This window comes from Lynx canadensis, chromosome B2, assembly GCF_007474595.2.
Source record: "Lynx canadensis isolate LIC74 chromosome B2, mLynCan4.pri.v2, whole genome shotgun sequence".
Lineage (NCBI taxonomy): Eukaryota > Metazoa > Chordata > Mammalia > Carnivora > Felidae > Lynx > Lynx canadensis.
This window is the reverse complement of record NC_044307.1, coordinates 98313931-98337606: the sequence shown is the minus strand read 5'-3', so window position 1 is coordinate 98337606 and position 23676 is coordinate 98313931. Positions and strand designations below refer to the sequence as shown.

The window sequence follows — 23676 nt, the reverse complement described above, 5'->3', positions numbered from 1 at the left end:
AATAACATTTTTTTTTTAAATCGGTTTCCTTCAGTATTGTATACCTTCAGATTCATAAATGATGTAATAAGAAACATAATCATTCAAAGTCAACACAATGAAGACCCTACAGAAAACTCTGAGGAAAAGCTGTTCTTTTATTTTAGCAACTAAAACACATAAAAACAACCTACCTAGCCAAATTTCTCAAACAAAACAAGAATAGTATATTTGATACTACAGGCAAAACTGAAATGCTATACTTAGTTAAAATGACCAAGCTGATGAAGAATATATTCTGGAAATGTAATCTGAATGCTACCAAAACATAATTTTTAAATTCCTCAAATTCAAGAGCACATGTATTCTTGATTTTAAGCAGCAATAATTCCCGTCCAGCTCCCTAGTAAAATAAATATTATATTAACACTACCAAAAGGCCAATAATAACTAGTTAAAAATCAAGACTACTAGTAGGATTCAATTTTAAAAGTGATGTGATGATTGTAGACATATGGCTGTTAAGAAAAAAGGGCCAAAAAAATTCTTTTCTAGAAAATCAGCAATGTATTATACTAGACTTAATAGGCTTAAGGATAATTTTTAGGTTCTGTCATTAAAATATCTACTAAAGGGGCGCCTGGGTGGCGCAGTCGGTTAAGCGTCCGACTTCAGCCAGGTCACGATCTCGCGGTCCGGGAGTTCGAGCCCCGCGTCGGGCTCTGGGCTGATGGCTCAGAGCCTGGAGCCTGTTTCCGATTCTGTGTCTCCCTCTCTCTCTGCCCCTCCCCCGTTCATGCTCTGTCTCTCTGTCCCAAAAATAAATAAACGTTGAAAAAAAAAAAATTTAAAAAAAAAAAATAAAATATCTACTAAAAGTCAACTCAGCTCTAGATCTATGTATTTAAATATATAACACAAGACATCATATACCAAAGAGAACATATAACGTAGCTGTCACTACTAATGAATCAGAGCACCAATGATGAATTCAAACTGAGTTACCAGCTGTGTGACCTTGGACAAGTTACTTAACTTCTCTGACCCTTAATTTCCTCATCAATATAATGAAGGTAGTAACAATACCTACCTTGCAAAATTGTTATGATCCTTAGAGTAAATCCTCAAGAAATGTCAGCTGTATTATCTATGTATGGTATATATGCTAGTATAATTGCATATTATTTATATGTAGCTGTATAGAATTTTAGCTATAGAATGATACTTAGCATAGTACAGTAGTTAAGAACATAGCCCCACAGTACTCAACAAACAAAAACTAATGTTATTACAGAATACACATAATAGATGGAATGTAAGCATTCCAATAAATGGCATTGTCTCAGTTCATAAAAGATGAATTTTAAGTAGTTAGTAAATAAACATAGAAAAAATCCAACTATATTATTACTTAAAGGAATAAATATTAAAACAATGAGATGCCACTTTTCATCTATTAAATTAGACAAAAAAGTTAAGATAATTCAGAATGTTGACAGGAAAAATTGTGGGTAGTTATTATACATAAGAGAAGTGGGACTTAGTTGGGAGACTAGCTCAATATTTATCATTTGGTACTAGATTTATTCATTCATTCATTCATTCATTCACTCACTATTATTCATTCATTCATCCTCAAACACTGTTCTAGACATTTGAGATACGTCAATTAAAAACAGATTCCTGGGTGTTTGGGTGGCTCAGTCAGTTAAGCGACTGACTCTTGATTTTGGCTCAGGTCATGAGCTCACGGTTCTTGGCATTGAGCCCCTCATTGGGCTCTGCACTGACAGTGGAGGACCTACTTGGGATTTTCTCTCTCCCTCTCTCCACCCCTCTCTCACTCTCTCAATCTCTCTCAAAATAAATAAATAAACATTCAAAAAAACACACAAAGATTCCTGCCTTCAAGTTTACATTGTTATGGAGGAATTATATAAATAGTAAACATAATAAGTAATATATTATCTACCAGAAGATGATATGTTATTTTTTTAAAGAATGGTTTTAGGGTGCCTGGGTGGCTCAATCAGTTAAGCATACAACTTCGGCTCAGGTCATGATCTCATGGTTCCTGAGTTCCAGCCCACGTCTGTGCTGACAGCTCACAGCCTGGAACCTGCTTTGGATTCTGTGTCTCCCTCTCTCTCTCTCTGCTCCTCCCCACTCACACTCTGTCTCTCTCTCTCTCTCTCTCTCTCTCTCACCCTCTCTCAAGAATAAATAAACGTTAAAAAAAATTTCTTGAAAGGATAGTAAGGGACACTGATTAATGGCAAATTGCAATTTTGTAGGAATAGGTCTTGTTAAGGAGGTAACTGAGCAAAGATCTGAAGAAGTGAGAGACTCTTAGGGGTATCCAGGAGAGACCGTCCCAGGCAGAAAGTTCAGTGCAAAGGCTCTGCTTATTTGTTCTAAATTGTGTGGATGTTGGGGATCGGAATGCTGCTGCAGCAATATTTTGGAGGTATCCTTTTATCCTCTTGAATTTTGGAATGAGAGACAAGGAGAGATTTGGAGTATAAATAATCCAGTTTTGGTGTGTTGGAGGAGCTTCTCTAAGACCAGTGGAACACAGTCCAGATATTAAAACTAGGAGATCCAGGTACTGCTCAGTGATCATCTCTGCTCTTAAGGGACATATTCTTGCCCTTATACTCTTGCTTTCCTGGTTCTTCTCAACAGTGGGTATATGCAGATATTGGCCTTTTCTTGCATACAGGGTCTTGCATACAGACTCTAGGGCTCGAGTCAGGAATTGTAGAGGAAATAAAAGAGCAAAACTACTAACATGTTTCATCCTAAGACATGCAGCCCAACTTTCTTAAAAGCAGAGAGTCTCTCATGTTGTCAACTCTGACATACCAGAATGCTTCATTCTAGTAGCATTTGGGATTAAACAAAGGTAATCAATTTGGTATTCAGTCTTGTTTTACCATCTCTGAGCAAATTTTCTTCAGAGCCCTGACGGGAAAGAAGCATTTGGTTTAACACCCAAATCTATTAGCTATGGTTCCCTAATCTATGAAAACAATAGGGATGGAAATAGTAGGGAGCAATGAGCAAGGCTGAAAGTATAGGAGATAAGATCAGAGAGGAAGGAGGCAGGCTTGAATAAAAGGAATGACACTATCTTATTGTATTCCATCCCTCCCCCCGGACCCCCCCACTTAGAGTTTAAGCCTTTTTAAATTGGGTTTTCTGTTACCTGCAGTCAAAAGCATCCTAAGAGATACCTCATCTCTGGGATCTTTTGTCTTTAGTTTATCAGGTAATTCTCCTTCCACTGGAGGTACTGGATTTTATATGAAGGAAGGTGACATTTCCTAACAGTACTCCTATTTATGCTAGCTTTTACAGACCACAGGGAAATCCCTACCACTAAGGCAGATAAGAGCAAAACAGGAGTTCCATCCTCATCAAGACTGCTTGCAAGAAACAGGGACAGGAGATTCAGATAAAGAAAAGGGGTTTACTTAAGACTCCAGGATGCATGGAGCGCACCTGGGTGGCTCAGTCAGTTAAGTGTCCAACTCTCGATTTCAGCTCAGGTCAGGATCTCACAGTTGTGAGATCGAACTCTGCATGGGTTCCTTGCTGAGCGTGGAGACTGCTTAAGACTCTCTCTCTCCCTCTCCCTCTACCACTCCCCCCTGCTTGCACATGCGCATGTTTGCTCGCTCTCTCTCTCTCTCTCTCTCTATCAGAAATAAATAAATAAATAAGACACCAGGATGGGAACAGTACTGTTAGCACCTACTGGGAACTGGAGCTAAAGATTGGCTTCAGAGCATAGGTAGCTCTGGAGAGCTCAGCGGCTGTCCAGGGAGCAGCCTTGTAGTCTTCCCCCTAATGGGATTGTTATTTCCTAGGTCTCTTTGTTCCTGTTTCATTACTGTGAAGGAACTGCCCTTGTTTCATTACTGTGCAGTAAAACTGCATTTTACTTGAAAGACATGAGATGGAGTATATGACTGGCTCAATCCCCAGGGCACACCAAAAAGTGCAATATTGTTGACAACCGTGTAGGCTACTCAGAGATCAGATGTCCATACATGGTCCATTTGACTGTGGGTCAGATAGGGTCTTATAGTATGGGATAAGGTTCTTTATTTAAGGCAACAGGGATGGATGAGTAAACAAATGAATGAACATCAAACCAACTCTGGTCAGGGCAGGTGATGACAGTTCCATCACATCCACTCTCTCTTTGTTGACAAGTAACATTTTACAGCCAAGGGGCCTGTATCCCCCTTGATCTCCTTAATACTTAACTTAAAAAATCATTTTTTTACTGCCTGCCTTTCTTTTGCAAGACTCACTCATTTGGAATATAAGTATCCTGAGAGTTGCTTTTGTTTCCTTCTTCCCAGCCAACCATCAACCTTCTGAAATTGGAACTCAATGGAGAATGCCCCATGCAACCAGACAGGTTTCTGTTATCACCTCACTATCAGGGCAACATTATGACTTTCCTGGTTTTACCTTCATGAGCCCCTTCCTCACTTAGAAAATACATTTGAAAATGTGTGTTTATATACATAATTGTATTTTATGACTATGTTGGTGTAAAATATATACAGATACAGACAGATACAGGCTGAATTCATGATGATACATTCATTTTTTCTTCAAATTTTAAAAGAAATTAAAACATTTTCATGGGGTCCTAAAAGTATCATGGACCCTAAGTACTGTGCCTCCTTCACCTCATGGGTAATTTGGCCCTGCTATTAATCTTCTCAGGATCTCCTTTGTACAGCCAAATTTTCATTACTTCCTTAGCTTCTTAAATAGTCTTGTCAATGGTCATCCTGTCACAGAAACAGGCCAATCTTTTCTCTCAAAGTTTTAAAATTTACACATTTTAAGTTAAGGGTAATGATCTTCATACGATACCGAGGAAATTCTGATGCCTCTATATCCTCATCTACATAATGAATATCATAACTATTTTATAGAATTAAATGAAGCATATAAGAAAAATTTGTAAACCATGAATCATTTTACAAAGGTTGGGTGTTAGTACCCTTTTTAAAAATTTCAACTTCAGAGGTGCCTCGGTGGCTCAGCTGGTTGAGTATCCAGCTCTTGGTTTCGGGTCAGGTCATGTATGATCTCACAGTTTCATGAGTTTGAGCCCCACGCCAGCACAGAGACTGCTTAGGATTCTCTCTCTCTCTCTCTCTCTCTCTCTCTCTCTTTTTCTCAGTCTCTCTCCCTCTCTCTCTCTCTGCATCCCCCCCCCTCATGCTGTCTCTCTCAAAATAAATAAATAAACATATAATTTTTTTTTTTACTTTAATTGTGCCAACTCAATTTTATTTAAGGAAACTGTGGTTAAGACACTCATAATGAGGAAACAAGAGAAATGGCCTTCCCTGATTGATTGCTGACTTCTGTTATTGAAGACAGCATAACTGTCAACTTGGTGCTACTTTTAGAACTAGGGGTACCTGGGTGGCTCAGTCGGTTGAGGTTCTGACTCTTGGTTTAGGCTCAGGTCATGAACTCACAGTTCGTGAGATAGAGCCCTACCTCTGGCTCTGCATTGACAGCTCGGAGCCTGCTTGAGATTTTCTCTCTCCCTCCCTCCCTCTCTCTCTCTCTGTCTCTGCCTCTTCCCGGCTCACACGCATGCTCTCTTTCAAAATAAATTAATTTAAAAAAAAACAAAACTAAATGAGGCCCTTTTCTTTCTGCAACACATTGGTGTACTTAGTACTCTTCTTCAGAGTAGTAAGTAAACATTTCTTGCCCATCAGCCTTTCTTCTGAAGACCTTTGTAGCTGTACAGTACAAAAAGTGAATGCCAGGGTATCTTAATAGACTGAAGGGAAAATGAAATAAAGATTCCTCCCCCTTAGATGGCTCAGTGTAACACCATTCCTGGCAAAAATTCTTCTTTCTCTTCTCTCATAAATCAAGACTGCTCTTAGATTAAGTGTATCAAGCTACTAAAAGAGACTTCTCATGCCTCATTTGGGATAAAGGCATCCTGGCCTCTTATCTTCCCACCAACCCAGGTTTTTAAACACAGAACAAGAAATAACTCACTACCAATTTAAATGCATCATTTTAGAGAATCTTAAAACTGTTAAGAAACTTTACAATTCAACTAGGACGGCTCCCTCCCTTCATCACAAATATGTTGTGAGGCTTAAATAAAATGTGACACTCACCAGGGCCCACCTCAGAGTAGGCACAAAGTGTTACCTTCCTACCCTTGAAAGTTCTCTGGGCCTTTATTTTACGTAATCAGACATGGGAATTTCTGCACTCAGCTCCAGAAATATTATTCAAAAGCTTTGGGAGTGAAACTTTTTTTTTTTTTAAGTTTATTTATTCTTGGGGCGCCTGGGTGGCTCAGTCGGTTAAGCAACCGACTTCAGCTCAGGTCACGATCTCATGGTCCATGAGTTCGAGCCCCGCGTCGGGCTCTGGGCTGATGGCTCGGAGCCTGGAGCCTGCTTCCGGTTCTGTGTCTCCCTCTCTCTCTGCCCCTACCCCGTTCATGCTCTGTCTCTTTCTGTTTCAAAAATAAATAAAGGTTAAAAAAAAAAAATTTATTCTTGAGACAGAGAGAACAAGCAGGGAAGGGACAGAGAGAGACAGGGATAGAGGATCCAAAGCAGGCTTTTGTGCTGACAGCAGAGAGCCTGATGTGGGTCTTGAACTCATCAACCTTGAGATCACGACCTGAGCTGAAGTCAGATGCTTAACTGACTAAGCCACCCAGGCACCCCAGTGATGCCCTATTTTTAAGTTTATATTCAGTACTTATGGTTTTTCTATTTTTATTCCAATAACCAATTGCTCTTCTGATACGCATCTTAAAAAAATCAACTACTGCATTTCAGAACTACTAAAGAAAGCAGTGAAATGAGGAAATAATTCTTAACTAGAGTATCTGTTGTTGTTGTTGTTGTTAAACTCTAGGACACAGAAAAACGTAAGACACGGTATTTGCTGGCATGCCATATTTGCTCTCATAGGAAATAAAGATCAGAAAGTAACATATTACCAATCTAAACGTACTATTTCAGAGAATCCTAAACTAGAAGAAACTTTAGAAGTTCAATGAGGGCGAACTCCCTCCCTTTATCACAAATAAGTTGTAAAGTCTAAATGAGATGAGTGAATCATTTGTTTTTTTTATATAATGCTTTCAAAAAAACTTCAGGGGTGCCTGGGTGGCTCAGTTGGCTGAGCGTCTGACTCTTGATTTCAGCTCAGTTCATGATCTCACAGTTCATGAGATCGAGTCCCCAAGTCCAGCTCTGTGCTGACAGCACACAGCCTGCTTGGGATTCTCTAATTCTCTCCCCCTCCCCCTCTCATGCTTGCTTGTGTGTGCACACTCTCTCTCAAAATAAAAATAAACACTTAAAAAAACTTCAAATATCTTTAGACATTATTGTGTAATCAACATTATCTCCATTGTGGTATAGGGGAAATGTAAATCCACTGACTGTAATATAGGGGAAGGCAAACTTTTCCTATAAAAGACTGAGTAGTAAATGTTTTAGGTTTTGCAAGCCACATATGGCCTTTGTTGCATTTTCTTTTTCTTTTTGAAAAGACTCTTTAAAAATATAAAAATCATTCTTTTCTCACTGGCCATACAAAAGCAGATGGGCAAGATTTTCCCTTTGCAAGCCATAGTTTGCTGACTCCTGGACCAGACAGTAAAATAAGAGGTAATGTGTCAAATCAATTTATAAAACAATGATAAAATCAGGAACAGAATTTAAATCTTCACATATCATTCAGCATACCATTCTACATCTATGAAATATCTCTACCTTACCTGAAACTCATCAAAACATAAGAGACATGCCTCTTCGCTGATTTCTTCAGCTATAGGAGCTATCGGATCATATGATTTAGCCATGAATCCCGGTTTCCTTTTTGGCAAACTCTGTTTAAGGCGGTGTATTCCTTTAATGGATAAAATTAAACACAAATCAAATATTGTATTAATAGTCCATTTTAGACAACTATAACATACCTTTTAAATCTCTAAGTGAAATCTTAGCGTAAACATAAAAATTACGTGTAAATGCCACATAAAATCAAATGTGATTATTGAAAATTGGTTGCACTTTCTCTACCTCAAAATAAGTTGTTCACATATTAATGCATTCCCATGGCTGTAAGGACACTTTGTAGTCATTCCATCCCCCCTCTTTTCAATCACTTCAGAGATGACAAATGATAGGCTAGATGACAAGATGGTAACTAGATGGATCAACAGATCAGTCTTACTGCTGAGGATTTCAGAGATGGGGGCAGAGGAGGTGATCCTGCCCTACGTCTAGCATACATAATCAGGATGCTTCCTGGTCTCTAGCCAGTCCCACTTCACTCATTATATGTGTACTAAATGCTGAAAGTATTAGAAGAAAAATACAATGTTCCCGCCCTGGTGAGGTTAGTATAGCTGGTAGACAAGTAATGCAAAATGACATAACTTAAGAACACCAACAAAGCAGGGCGCCTGAGTGGCACAGTTGGTTGAGCGTCTGACTCTTCATTTTGGCTCAGGTCATAGTCTCAGGACTGTGAAATCGAGCCCCAGCTGAGGCTCCCTGTTGAGCATGGAGTCTGCTTAAAATACCCTCCTCCTTCTCCCTCAGCTCCTCCCCCACTTGCACACACTCCCTCGCACACAGAGCTCGCTCTCAAAAAATAAAAATAAAAAATTTTTTAAAAAGGAACGTTGACAAACAATAAAGCATGCCTACAAGTACATGAATGCCTACATGCTAAGGTAACACAGAGGAAAGGACCTAATCAAGAACAACTTCTCCAAATAAGTGAGTTTTTAACATTTCTTATTGACCCTTAGTAGAAGGAGAAAATACCTGACCTTCATATAGTAACCTGTCTTCTTTTATTGGGAAATACTGATTTTGAATCTGTCTTTAGGATCAACTCTAAATACGCTACAAATCATTTCAATATAGCACAAAACAAATGAAACCAAATAAAACCTTACTTTAAGCAAAATCTAATATTTTAAAAGATTAAAAGATTAAGAATTTTAAAAGATGAAGAAAAGTATTTTGTAGTGTTTGTCCACTTAAAAACCCCTTCTTTTAGATCCTTTAACTTACTTTCATGAACATCTAGCATGAAACCATGAAAATGAACCCGTTTCTTCCTCTTCATTTCCACATAAGCATAAAACATGTCCATCACCATTGTTTTCCCTGTACCTTAAAAAAAAAAAAAAACTATTAAATAGTATGTACTGATTGCTCTAATGATTGTTCATTAGCTTTGGGATAATGAAACCACACTCTTCTACTGGAAAGCTTAAGACTATGTTACTTTTTTAGAAAGGAGTGTTTATTTTTTATGTTAAACCAGCTAAAAATAAAATGTTGACATTGCTCTTTTCTGTTAAAATCCTGTTATTAGGAAATATGACATCTAGTTAACATTACAGGGGCTATTTCTCCCAGAGAATTATGTAAATAAACTGGTAAGATTTGCAGATTATTCATCCTTCAGTTTCTCTTCCAAAAGACATCAATATGAATAAAATAACTTTATCAATTAAATAAATATTTATGGTTTTATTGGGCCATACGCATGAGGAGTGGTCTTAGGCACTATGGGAAATTTGAAAATTAAAAAATTAAAAAAAAAGAAAAGATTAGTATCTAACATAAATTCTGAAAATAAATAATACATGTATGTTAGAGCTGGAGAATTGCCAATAGAACACTTTTTCTGTAGGTTTATCTTTATTTCTTCTTGCATATCCTACAGGATTTCCTTTATAAATGTTGATATTATGTTCTCTTTAAGTTTTTTATTTTAATTCCAGTAAACATACAGAGTTAAATTAGTTTCAGGTATACAATACAGTGATTCAACAATTTTATACATCACCTGGAACTCATCATGACAAGCACACTCCTTAATCCCCATCACCTAGTTTATTTCACACATCCCTCTACCACTTCTGCCCTGGTAACCATCAGGTTCTCCATAGTTAAGAGTCTCTTTCTCCGTTTGTCTTTTTTTCCCCCTTTGTTTGTTTTGTTTCAGCTTTTTAAGAAAGTGTTCTTAAAATGTAACACTTTCTTAAAAAGCTCAGCACCTAAGTCTTTCAAAATGAGGCCTACTTGAAGAAATTCTAATATAGTTAACCCTTATAATTTAATTACCTAATATTCAACACACCGAATTTTTTTTTGTATTTCATTATTTTATTTTTTTTAATATATGAAATTTATTGTCAAATTGGTTTCCATACAACACCCAGTGCTCATCCCAAAAGGTGCCCTCCTCAATACCCATCACCCACCCTCCCCTCCCTCCCACCCCCCATCAACCCTCAGTTTGTTCTCAGTTTTTAAGAGTCTCTTAAGAGTTGTTCTCAGTTTTAAGAGTCTCTTATGCTTTGGCTCTCTCCCACTCTAATCTCTTTTTTTTTTTTTTCCTTCCCCTCCGAAATTTTTTTAATTTTTTTTTAACGTTTATTTATTTTTGAGACAGAGAGAGACAGAGCATGAACAGGGGAGGGTCACAGAGAGGGAGAGACACAGAATCTGAAACAGGCTCCAGGCTCTGAGCTGTCAGCACTGAGCCCAACACGGGGCTCAAACCCACGAACCACGAGATCATGACCTGAGCCAAAGAAGTCGGACGCTTAACCAACTGAGCCACCCAGGCGCCCCTCAACACACCAAAATTTTTAATCACTGTGATTGCATTAGTAATCAAAGAATCACATTCAACAAAGTATGCACAGAAAGTCTTATTCCCTCACAGGAAGCCCAGAGCTCTGGGGACACTGGTGGTACTAGAGCTGGGTTCAGACCCAGCATTCCTCAGCAGGCCCAGCCAGGCCAGGCTGGTGCTCTCTCTCACCCTCACCACTTTCTCCACCACCACTCTACCACAGTGCCCATCCTCTCTTTGCAGGAGCTACGCGTATTGATAGGCAGCTGAGGATGTAAAATCTGAGCCTTAAATCTATTTGGCTTTCCTCCACTTCACATGACTTTGAACCTATGCCACTGGAATTACCAGAAAGTTTTTTGTATATGAAAGTACAATTCACCAAACACATTTGGTCACTAATAAAGAGATCAATTAGATTTAAAAATAATTTTTTGTAAAACCATTCAGTATAACATTTCTTGATACAGTAAGTGGCAGATTTTAAATCATTACATTTATGCAAAAAATAAAGTTTCAAACTCTGCTGCATGAAGCACAGTATACTTGTAGATCCAGAAAAAAAAGTCATGAATTATCTAACCAAAAATGTGAATAATATATATTTGAATGCAATCTTTGTGCTAACACTTTAAAAAACAGACTTAACAACACCATCATATAAAACGTTTCTGGAAATAAAAGCAAAAAAAAAAAAAAAAATCAAAAAGAAAAAAATGATAAATTAGGCTACATGAACTTCAACCTTCTGAATATCAAAATCACTATAAATAAAATTAATATCTTTATTTATACAATCAATATATTGTTACTGAACACCATGTGTGAGGCCCTATCGTGCCTCAGGATCTAGTAGTAAACAAAACAGACAAAAATCCCAGCCTTCATGAAACTTTAAAGATTGACCTTACGGGGCGCCTGGGTGGCGCAGTCGGTTAAGCGTCCGACTTCAGCCAGGTCACGATCTCGCGGTCCGTGAGTTCGAGCCCCGCGTCGGGCTCTGTGCTGACTGCTCAGAGCCTGGAGCCTGTTTCCGATTCTGTGTCTCCCTCTCTCTCTGCCCCTCCCCCGTTCATGCTCTGTCTCTCTCTGTCCCAAAAATAAATAAACGTTGAAAAAAAAAAAATTTTAAAGATTGACCTTACATATCTTTAAAATATAAAAAGCTCTTAAAAACTACAATGGAATTGTGTATTTTGTTTTGTTCTGTTTTGTGGTCTGTCCTAAATCTCTTCCTTCTGCAAACTTCTCTACTTAGCATGATTCTATGAGGGTATTAATCACAGGATGGGCCAATCAAAAATACCCCATTATCATATACACTGTGGTTGGCCCTGCAATCGGCATGTACCTAGGTTAGGTCAGTGTTATCCAGGGGCAGTGAATATTGGTTCTGAGAATGACCATCATCTCTTTTCTTTCTGAAAGAGCAACCTAGAAAATTCCAGAAATCTTTTCTATAACTGCAAAAAATTGTGACCAACAATGAATCCAATGACAAACCTGTGAACAAGAATGAAGCCAAAAAGGAAAGCAGGACAAAAAAGATGAAGGAAAAGGGAAATGGAGGGAAAGGGAGAGAGATCCCTAACACATTATTTAAGATAAAAAAATATAGATCTACCCTCAGTTCAATCAACTTAATTCATTCAACTTAATAATTATTATTAATTAATTATTCAACCGAATAATTAAACCAACTTTTAAATTCCTCCTCTGGTTCAGCTAACTCAACTGCCTTTTTTTCCCCGCCACAACTGAAAGAGTACTAAACAGTACAGACTCAAGAGGGGAAAGAAAAAAACAGATGATCAATGAGCAAAAAAAAAATATGAGTATTCAAATGACACAAAAAATATAAATACATAGCTTTAAACATATTTTTAAAAGTTTAATTCTACCAGAAATAAAAAGGAATACAAATTAAAACACCAATTATACAACATTTTTATATTGGTGACGATGTAGGAAAACAAGCACTCCGATACACTTCTGGTGGTAGTATAAAACCAGCCCTCCTGGGGGCGCCTGGGTGACTCAGTCGGTTAAGACTCTAGGTTTCGGCTCGGGTCATGATCTCACAGTTGATGAGCTTGAGCCCCACATTGGGCTCTGCGCTGACAGTGCAGAGCCTGCCTGGGATTCTCTCTTTCCTTCTCTCTGCCCGTTCCCCGCTTGTACATGTTCTCTCTCTCTCTCTCTCTCACACACACACATACACAATAAATAAATAAAATTAAAATAAACAAAAAAATCCTTTCTGGAAGTCAGTTTGGCAGTATCCATCAAAAGATAAGTATTTAAAAATACTCAGAACCAAAATCAATAGTATAAGGAGATTTTTTTTCCCCTAAATTACTTCAAAGCTCAGTCAAATCCCAATCAAACTCAACTTAGGGGGGCGCCTGGTTGCTCAGTCAGATGAGCGTCCAGCTTCAGCTCAGATCATGATCCCATGGTTTGTGAGTTCAAGCCCGGCATCGGGCTCTGTGCTGACAACTCAGAGCCTGGAGCCTGTTACTGATTCTGTGTCTCCCTCTGTCTCTGCTCCTCCCCTGCTCGTGTTCGTTCTCTCTCTCTCTCTCTCTCTCTCTCTCTCTCTCTCTCTCAACAATAAATAAACATTTAAAAAAATCAATTTAGGAATAACTTGACAATATGATCCTAAAGTCAATCTCTTGGTAAAAAAAAATAAATAAAAAATAAACAAATGCCTATCAACAGGAAACTGGTTAAGTGAATTGTGAAATGTTCTTATAATAAAATATTATACCCAGTAAAATGAATGAGGTAAATCTATATGTTCTGATATGGCATGATATCTAAGACCCACGATTAATTAGAAAAAAATAAAGCACTTAACATTTGAGTAAAACAAAACACCCACACTTTTAAAAATTCTGCTGAGCAGTTAATTTCTTTTTAAAAAATGTCAAAAATGTTCTAAAACAAGATAAGTAGCAAGTAATAGAGATGGGGGGGGGGCAAAGACAGGAAGAAGAGAAACTACATAATACAAATATATTATGAAATTAGAGAAATTATATTTGAGTGGTACTGAATTTTTTAAAAAATCAACTAAACCAATTAAGCAGATCTGAGTATATATGAGTGTATATGAAAAAAAACAGTAATTGCTAAAGACAAATGCTCAACCATTTGCAAAAAATAAAACTAGATCTCTACCATCACATTTCACACCAAAATTATTTCCAGATGAATCCAAGGTGCTAACAAATATGAAAGACCCAGCAGATAATATGTGTAAACATTTGTATCACCTTGGAGCAAGAAAAGCTTGGCAATGTGTACCAAGAAAATGAAAACATTTGAGAGACTATGTGAGAATAACTGGTTCCAGACTTGCCATCCCAATGTGAACAACTAGAAAACGGGATGAGATACATGAAACTAATGTTTTCAGACACTGGAAAATAACAGTACAAGACTCTGATCCATGACGGAAGGAAAAAACAAGATGAGCCCTAGATCACTTCAGCTTTTGGCTTGGAGGCACCCTCCAGACTGCTGAACAGAACGGAGGAATCCAAGCAAAACACCCACAACTGGCTGAGATGGGTTAAGAGAGATCAGAATTAGGAGTCCCACAGAGGTGAAATTTGCAAGGCAAAGTGCCAGGGAAAAGGAAGCTATGAAAGAGCTCCAGAAATCAACATGAGGGTATTCTTGAGTCTTTGGCTGAATACTAGCTGCTCATGTGTAGGGTGATCCTCTACGATGTGAGGCAAAGAATGGCCACCAGGGAACTGTAAGATGAACAATTTCCAGAGATACTGAACTCATACGACTTGAATGAATGTCCAAAGAATTACGCTGAGAAAGAAAAAAAAAAAAAAAGGCCAATCTCATGAGGTTACCTACTATGCCATTTATGTAACATTTTTGAAATGTCAGAATCTTAGGAATGGAGAACAGATTCGTGGTTTCCAGGACTTAGAAACAATGGGTGACTAGGTATGGTTATAAAATTATGAGCAATACAAGGGACTCTTGCGGTGACAGAATGTGTAGTCCCTTGACTGTGGTGGTGGATACATGAACCACCAGGTGATAAATTATATAGAACTAAATACACACATACATAAATGAGTACAAGTAAAACAAGAAATTTGAATGAGATCAGTGAATTGTATCAATGTCATTCTGTTTGTGATATTTATAGTGTATGTAGTCTTTGTAAAATGTTACCTTTGGGGAGAAATGAGTAACATGTACACAGATACCTCCATTATTACTTCTTACTAGTATATGTGAATCTATTAATTATCTTAATAAAAATTTCAATTAAAAACACCTTCAAATAAATTGAGCTGGCATGTAAGTAACTTAACCCCCTGCCAAAATAAAATTTAACATATAAAAACCATATAATCATCACACTTGAAAAAAACTCAACACGCATTTATGATCAAATCTCTCAGCAAACTAGGAAAAGCAGCATACTTTCAAACACATAAAGGACAAATACAAAAGAAACCTACAATGAAAAGATGCTTGATATCACTAATCATTTGAGAAATGCACGATGAGATACCACTTCACACTCATTGGGGTGACTATTATTTTTTGAAGAAGAAAATAACAGGGCGCCTTAGTGACTCAGTTTGTGAGATTGAGCCCCGCATCCAGCTCCGCCCTGAGCATGGAGCCTGCTTAAGATTCTCTCTCTACCTCTCCATCTGTCCCTCCCCCACTCATGCTTGCATTCTCTCATAAATAAATAAATAAATAAATAAATAAATAAATAAATAAATAAATAAAATTTATATGGAAATGCAAAAGCCATAAAATAGCCAAAACAATCTTGAAAAAGACAAAGTTGGAAGACTCTCACACTATACCACAGGGATGCACCAGCAAGATCCAGGTTGTAGGAAATCCTACCAGACAAATCGGTTTATACATGTATGTATGTAACATTATACATGCATTACGTATGTTGCATATATATGAACAGCCTGAATTTTGCTGATGCATTTCTGTGGTATGATGTGAGACACACACACACTCACACACACACACAGACTAAAGACTTAACAATATCACATTGAAAACAGAAACGTTTATGATATAATTAGAAATCTGAGTAACTGAATACTTAATGAAATTTAAAATGTTAATATGAAAATGGTATGGCTTATATATACTTAATTCTACTTATTTTGTGTTTGTTCTCTTATTAATTTCTACCAATGTCTATTTTTTTCTCTACTTCTAACAGAGACTAGTAAATATACCCAAGTAATTATTAATATTTGACTTTCCTCAGCACCAAAGAGTGTTTAGGGAGAATATGAAGAAAATGTTAAGTTCATGACACTAACAAAAAAAGGAAAGAAACGGTAGCAAAGATCTTTCTAAAATGTAAAATTCTTTACATGTGTCTATGATAAGCACCATTAGATTTAGTATGGGTGGGCAACAGCCTGTGTGTGGTAGAATTTCAGAGATGTTAAAAGATGTCTCTGCCCAGGGGGCACCTGGGTGTCTCAGTCGGTTGAGTGTCCGGCTTCGGCTCCGGTCATGATCTCGCAGTTGACGAGTTCGAGCCCCACGTCGGGCTCTGTGCTGATGGCTCTGAGCCTGGAGCCTGCCTCAGATTCTGTGTGTGTGTCTCTCTCTCCGCCCCTCCCCCGCTCATGCTCTCTCTGTCTCAAAAATAAATAAACATTAAAAAAAAAAAAAAAAAAAAAAGATTTGTCTGCCCCAAATCACCAACTGGCCAGCTGAATCACTACAGTTCTATTTCATATACTAAGTTTCAGTGAAATTCTAACTCTCAGAAGACTCTCTTTAAATGCAAATGTTCTGGAACGGTAACCCATTAATCCAATGGAACCCATTAAAAACTTAAAAAGTAGTGGTGCCTGGTGGCTTAGTCAGTTAAGTGTCTCACCTCGGCTCAGGTCATGATCTTGCAGTTCATGGGTTCAAGCCCCACGTCAAGCTCTGTGCTGACAGCTGGAGCCTGCTTCGGATTCTGTGTCTCCCTCTCTCTGCCCCTCTCCCACTTGTGCTGTGTGTGTGTGTGTGTGTCTCTCTCTCTAAAATAAATATTTAAAAATTTTAACAAAAACTTAAAAAGTAGTTTAGAATAGTTTAGATTAAAAACAGCTTAGAAATAGTTCAGAAGTTTAGCTAGAAGGCTAGAAGATCCTGGAATAATATGAGTCCAACCAGGTAAGTTTAACTAGTAGAGAAAGCTGTGTCTCATGGAAGATCCAGCATGAGAAATCCTAATGCCCAAAGAGATGAAACAGCAGGAACAAACCCTAGAATGCCAACAGCTCAGAGCCTGAACCCTGATTCAGATTCTGTGTCTCCCTCTCTCTCTGTTCTTCCCCTACTTGCACTGTCTCTCTGTCTCTCAAAAATAAATAAAGATTTAAAATTTTTTTAAAAAAACTGCCTCTACAACCAGAATTATTTTTTCATAGAATAGAATAGAAAATATCAAAATGTACCACATGTAAGGGTAAGTTTTCTTTCATGAAACTATTTTTCAGGGTGTGTGTGTGTACATGTGTGCACACACACACACATGTACGTCAGAATGTAAAAATATTTTTTTACTGTAGGTTATGTTCAAAAAACATTTCTAGAGCCATCACAAGAGTCTGTAAGTTTCGGGTGAGCAAAGACTGTGTCTGCTTTTACTGACCACCACCTTCTGCAGAAACAACACGGTGCCTGGCACACAGCAGACACTTGTCAAGTGAACGCAAGAATGAGGACAGATGTTAAAAAAACGTGGGGAAGAAACCAACAATAAATTTTATCTACCTCACAATTTTGCTTTGGTCTCTGCAGTATCCTAAATAAAACCTTGTATTTTTCTCAAGAGAAGATTCTTATAAACCTAAAACCCTTTTAAGTTCTAACTTTCAAGCCTATATAGTTATGAAGCCAAAAAGGACTACTCAAGCGCTAGCCCCCCTTCCCCACGGTGCCCTTTTCACAGCCAATCTTCCTGCTAAAGGAGCTAGGGGTGGTGTCCTCCATCACTGCCCCAAGCCCAGAGTTTTGCTTCCCAGCTCCTAATACTAAAACCAGCCTGCCTTTTGACTGATGAAATTATCAATGTGAAGCAGGTGAGGTTAAACCAGGAGGCAGCAGAAAAGGGACTGATAAATAAAAACCTCCTTTGATTCTCTCCAAATGTACCAGGGAAATCAACAACCCGCCATCACCACTGCAGTCTGCTAGCCAGAGCTGAAACCCAAGAAAGCCAACTGCAGGGTAAGAATGAAGCCACAAAACACTCCTGGGGCGTCAGTTAAGCATCCAACTTCGGCTCAGGTCATGATCTCGCGTTCGTGAGTTTGAGCCCCACATCCAGCTCTGTGCTGACAGCTCAGAGCCTGGAGCTTGCTTCCAAATCTGTGACTCCCTCTCTCTCTGCCCCTCTACCAGTCATACTCTGTCTCTCAAAAAATAAATAAATTTAACATTAATAAAACATTTATATAAATATAACATTTAACATATTTATAAAAAATTTTATTAAAAAAAACACTCCTATTGCAGCTTTTGCCTTCTGCAGGAGATGTGCTAATAAGCATTTTATTAGTGAAAATGAATGAAAATTACTGAATCAAATCTACTGGGGCTCCCTGGATTGAGGATCCATCTGAGTCAGTCATCTCCACATGAGTAGAAAGAAGCATGCGTGACAGAGCCTAGGGCAAGTGCAGAAATAAGGAAGGGAAGGGGGTGCTATGACACAGACCTCTCTTTGTCATGAGTCTCTCTGAAACTGAACACCTGTTTCCCAAGTCTAAAAAAAAGGAAAATAGTAACAAAAAAGAGCTTGGGAGAGCATTCTGAGGCTATTCTCCCAGCCAGAGAACGCCCTCAAACTGAGAATTGACCTTTTACTACCTGTTTTTGTAAGTATCCTAAACTAAACTGAGTATAGCCACCAAAATGTTCATCTTCCTTCCCATTTTAGAATTCCTTTCTCTTCCCCTCTCTACGCTATAAAGATGTTCTTAACCAAAGGTTGCCACACACCCAGCTCTGTGAACATCCCATGTTATCACATCTTCTCCAATTCCTTCAAGCACTCGGACGAATGACGCTTGTTATACCTCCCTTCAATTTGTTAGCATAGGGCTGTATTTTCCAAACTAAAATGCAGTAACTTTTATAGGTTTTGGGTTTTTTTTTTTAAAGCCCTTTTGCAGAAGTAGAAACAGTTGTGCTTTACTAACCATCTCCATTTATGGGTAAGTGGTTAAGGTAACAGGAGAAACAAAGATGTTGATTTTAGCAATGACTAAACGTGAAAGTGAAGGTATAGGAAGTAAATGTTCTCCAAAGAGACAAAGAATAAGAGATGACCACAGAATGAGAACAGTACCCAAAGGTGTAGACACATAAAACTGTGGAATAAATTGCTTTGTAAATAAGCCTTTGGAATAAATTGCTTTCTAAATAAGAAATAAGCATATGCTATTCTTAAAAATACCAATTAGCCAATGAACTAAGAAAAAGAATAGCTTGGGGGCGCCTGGCTGGCTTGGTCAGAAGAGCGTACAACTCTTGATCTTGGGGCTGTGAGTTTAAGCCCCATGGTGAGTGTAGAGATTACTTTAAAATCTAAAAAAAAACAAAAAACAAAAACAAAATAGAATAGCTTGAATTTCTTTGACATTTTCCAAATCTGTAAGCTCCAAGGACTTGATGAATCTTAAAGGACAATCTCTTATCATCCACTTGTTTATGAACTCACCGATTCTTTTTCTTAAACTTGCTAAATCTCTAAGTGTAGAGCAGGTATTTACAGGCATTCATAAACAAATGGGAAGAGGGAGGACCCAGAAAAGAACAGTTGGATCTTTAAGGCACCATAACTACTTATTCAACTCCTAATACTTTTCTGGTCCTAAAATTGTTATTAAGATAAAAACTTTTGCTACCATTTCCTCATAGCACAAATTTGTTATGGCTGTAGGGGAGCTTGAGGTTTATCAGTTGAGAAGCAAACCGATTTTGCTATATGTAAATGTGCATTTTGAGTAAGCCAATAAAAAAAATAATTGATAAGCATTAAGACCAAATAAAATAAGAGCCACCTTTATGACATCAATAAATGTGGGTAAACAGGGAAAGGTTTAGGACCAGGAGAAAAGAACTTGTTTGAAGGAAACAGAAGCCAAACAACAATTTCACCAAGAACAAAGTCAGAAAAGAAGCAGACACTCATTGATTAGTTAAATCTAGAAGGTAAGCAATAGCTCATAAGGTTTCCATGAAAAGGTAAGTCTTTGTGCCCAGTATGTGGATGTGGGAGACCAAGGAAACATAACCACTCATCCATTAAGAATAGGGGTGCCTAGGAGCGCCTGGTGGCTCAGTCGGTTAAGCATCCGACTTCAGCTCAGGTCACTTCTCTATGAAAAGTGAAAGTGAAAACTAAGATAGCTCCCACCTCTCCCCTATCCTCTCCTCCTTGTTTTACTTTGCCCCATCCTATTCCCTACCTGGTGGCAGACTGAGGGATGGAAATGGAAATATCCCTGGGCTAAAGCTGGGAAATTTCCTGTTTGGACCACTCAAAACTTATTTTAGCACACTTACCAACATCTCCATAAACATACAGGCCCCTTGGAGGTTTGCTCCTTGAAAACAGCTGTAAATTAAGAACAAATTATAAATCTCTAACATGGAAATAATTAAATATCACCATATACACAGTGTTCCTAACTATAACATATAGGACTAAAACAGGCTATTATACATAATGAGTACAAAAAACTTGATGTAAAAGCTATGAAGCCCAACTTCCATTTTAATGTAGGAGGCAAGAACCACAGCAGCCCAGGGCAAGGGCTGAAGTCACACAACTGGAGTTTACATCCCTTACATCATTTAATAACTATGCCGTCTTCCCCAAGTGGGCTCCCCAAATAATGACAGCCTAGCTCATTCCCAGCTAGCAAGAGAGCAGAGGAATTTTTCTGGAGACACTAAATAGTCTACAGAAAAGAAAAAGCCCAAAGCTACTTATGTGTGGACTTTTCCCAAAGAAATACCTGGTCCCTATTAGATCACCTCACAACAGAGCACCACCAATCAACCACCCTCTTATGATGGAGCCTTTGATCGGCTTGTCAGTATCTGAAAAGATGCTAAAATAAATTGACAGCCAAGAATCAATAGAAACGTGAAAAGAAAAATGCCCAAGATGAAAGCTGGAGACCAGAGCAAGAGTACAGAGAGGATAAAAACTCAGAGGAAACAGAGACTACCTAGACAGCAAAAGGAAACTTCAAAATAAAACTGGAATCAGTATAATTAATATGCTGGGGAAAACGAGAAAAGCTTTTAAAACTGTAAAGCAAGAACAAAATGCAATTTTTAAAAAGGAACATTAAGAATGAAATTTAAAATACGGTAGCAGATCTGCAGCCAATTAAGTAAGTAGGCTGTGCTCTTTCCCTGTGGGGGCTCAGTATGCAATGGCTGTGAACAGTAGCCTCCTTGGTAGTGTATGCAGCCTGGTGATTGTATGGGTTGCCCTAAGGGACCTTGGAGACAGCCCTTTCCAGTGGACATTGATGTATGACCTCACCCCATCTCCAACCTAGGCTCCAACTGTAACCAAGCTGCAAAACAAGGAACATGTGATTGAGGCCCCACACAAGGCCAAGTTCAAGTTCTCTGGCTGACAGAAGATGTACATTTCTAAGAAACGGGGATTTACTAAGTTTAATGTGGATGAATTTGAATTCATGGTAGTAGGAAAACAGCTCATCCCAGATGGCTGTGGGGTCAAATACATCCCTAATTATGGCCTCTTGGAAAAAGGGCAGACTCTGCACTCATGAGAAACTTGGCACTGTACCTTCCCTATTCATGACCACCAATAAACCCTACTGCCTGTCTAAAAAATAAATACATAAATACATAAGTACATAAATACATAAATAAATAAAATATGATAGCGGAGGGGCACCTGGCTGGCCCAGGCAGTGAAGCATGTGACTCATAATCTTGGGGTTGTAAATTCAAGCCCCATGTTGGGTGTAAAGATTACTTTAAAAATACAAAGTCTTTAGGGGTGCCTAGGTGGCTTAGTTGGTTAAGCCTCTGACTCTTGATTTGGACTCAGAATATGATTTCATGTTCATGAGATCGAGTCCTGGATCGGGCTCTGTGCTGACAGCTCCAGAGCCTGCTTGGGATTCTCTATCTCCCTCTTTTGCTCTCCCCCTCCACCACTCTCTCTCTCAAAATAAACAAACATTTTTTAAAAAATGAAAATACAATAAATAGCAACAATAATAAATGGAAAATATAAGATTACTGGACTAATTCATCAGGAGGTCCAATGTCTGGCCAAAAAAAAAGGAATTCCAGAAAGGGAAAATAGAGGGAAAAGAGAGGAGGAAGTTATCTAAGGAATAATACCAAGATTTTTCTCAGATCTGAAGGACTTCATTTCTAGATTTGGGAGGAAAGAGTAAGTGCCCAGCAGAGAGAGGGAAATAAAACCAATACCAAGTCATAACCCTGAAATTTTACACACCAGGGATAGAGGAAACATTCTACAAATGTCTGAGGTGGCCATTGGGGAGGGTGACAAAGGAGTAGGGTAACAAGTCACAAACAGATAAAGACTTGAATAAGATTTGAGGGGCATCGATTTCCAATCTAATCTACCCTAAGTATCCATCAAGTATGAAAATGGAAAATTGACATTCCATACATAGAAGGTCTATTTTTTTTAACATTTATTTATTTTTGAGAGAGAGAGACAGAGTGTGAGCGGGGAAGTGGCAGAGAAAGAGGGAGACACACAATCTGAAGCAGGCTCCAGGCTCCAAGCTGTCAACACAGAACCCGACGTAGGGCTCAAACTCACAAACCATCAGATCATGACCTGAGCCCAAGTCAGACACTTAACTGATTGAGCCACCCAGGTGCCCCCATACATAGCGGGTCTTAACAATATCCCCCTAACAGAAATAGAAACCCCTGGACTCCAGGAAAGACAAAGGATCCTGTGAAGGAAGCCCTGGTGAGATAGAGAGTTGCTCCAGAAGCAGAGACACAAGCAGATGAAGAAGGCAATCAAGTCCAGATCAAAATAGGAGGATGGAGGTCTCCAAGGAAGAAACAAAATGCAACTTCTCTTTGCCTAATACTACTGTCAACCCAAATAACCATACTAAATTTTGTTCCACTTAGAAAAGTAACCTTTGAACTCTGCAAATTTCTAGACACCTGTGCAAAAAACCAAGGTAAGCAAGAGCAGAGAGAATTCAGGAAGGGTAAAAGCGGAAAGAGGCAAAGGTTATGCCTCTTAGAACAAACCAGAGCAGTCAGGATTTTGGCTGAGAACATACTCAAAAGCTAGATACAATCTAGTACATAATGGCTGTTGTTTTTTAGTCTGTGAGTTCACTCCAACATGTCTTAGAAACTTCTCTTGCTTTTCTGCCCCTCTCAGCCTTCTCTATAAATCCAGCCCCTGACTCTAGCATGCCCCTTCCCCACCATTTAGGCAAAAGGACGTTCTTTGCTTTGATTTTGCCAGCTGACTGCATTCCCTGTGTTCCTCTGCACATTAACTCTCAATCTATTCTTAAATCTCAGCTGAAAACAGATTCCATTCCTGCCAAAACCTCTTAATTTGTTTTGTTTTAAGATCTTATACGAGCCATTCTTGTACACTGGTTATGCTATTTTCAACTTGCCAGAAAAAAGCATTATGCTCTTAAATAATTTTAGAACAGCTTCAAATTGGAAAGCTTACATAGAACTTCATAATCTCTAAGTATAGTCTATGTATTAGAAATCTTTTGAAGGGCGCCTGGATGGCTCAGTCAATTAAGCGACAGACTCTTGATTTCGGCTCAGGTCATGATCCCATGGTTTGTGAGACAGAGCCCCCATCCGGCTCTGTGCTGACAGCATGGCGTTTGCTTAGGAGTCTCTTTCCCCACCCCCCTCTCCCTGCCCCTCCTCCAT

At 38.5% G+C, this 23676-nt stretch overlaps 1 protein-coding gene and 1 non-coding gene across 3 annotated transcripts in view; one reads left to right on the top strand and one right to left on the bottom strand.

Moving 5' to 3' along the window:
• Window positions 1-23676, bottom strand: part of AFG1L (AFG1 like ATPase) — a 200771-nt gene that overhangs the window by 123355 nt on the left and 53740 nt on the right. For both annotated transcript variants that reach the window (XM_030316082.1, XM_032593233.1), the window contains exons 4-6: window positions 20281-20332; window positions 9099-9200; window positions 7790-7920 (exon numbers count right to left, since the gene is read on the bottom strand). In XM_030316082.1, coding sequence (XP_030171942.1) covers window positions 7790-7920; window positions 9099-9200; window positions 20281-20332 — 285 coding nt within the window. The remainder of the gene's footprint in view (window positions 1-7789; window positions 7921-9098; window positions 9201-20280; window positions 20333-23676) is intronic.
• Window positions 21106-21243, top strand: LOC115515143. The gene has a single exon (XR_003969195.1). It is a non-coding gene; the product is annotated as a small nucleolar RNA SNORA70 (small nucleolar RNA).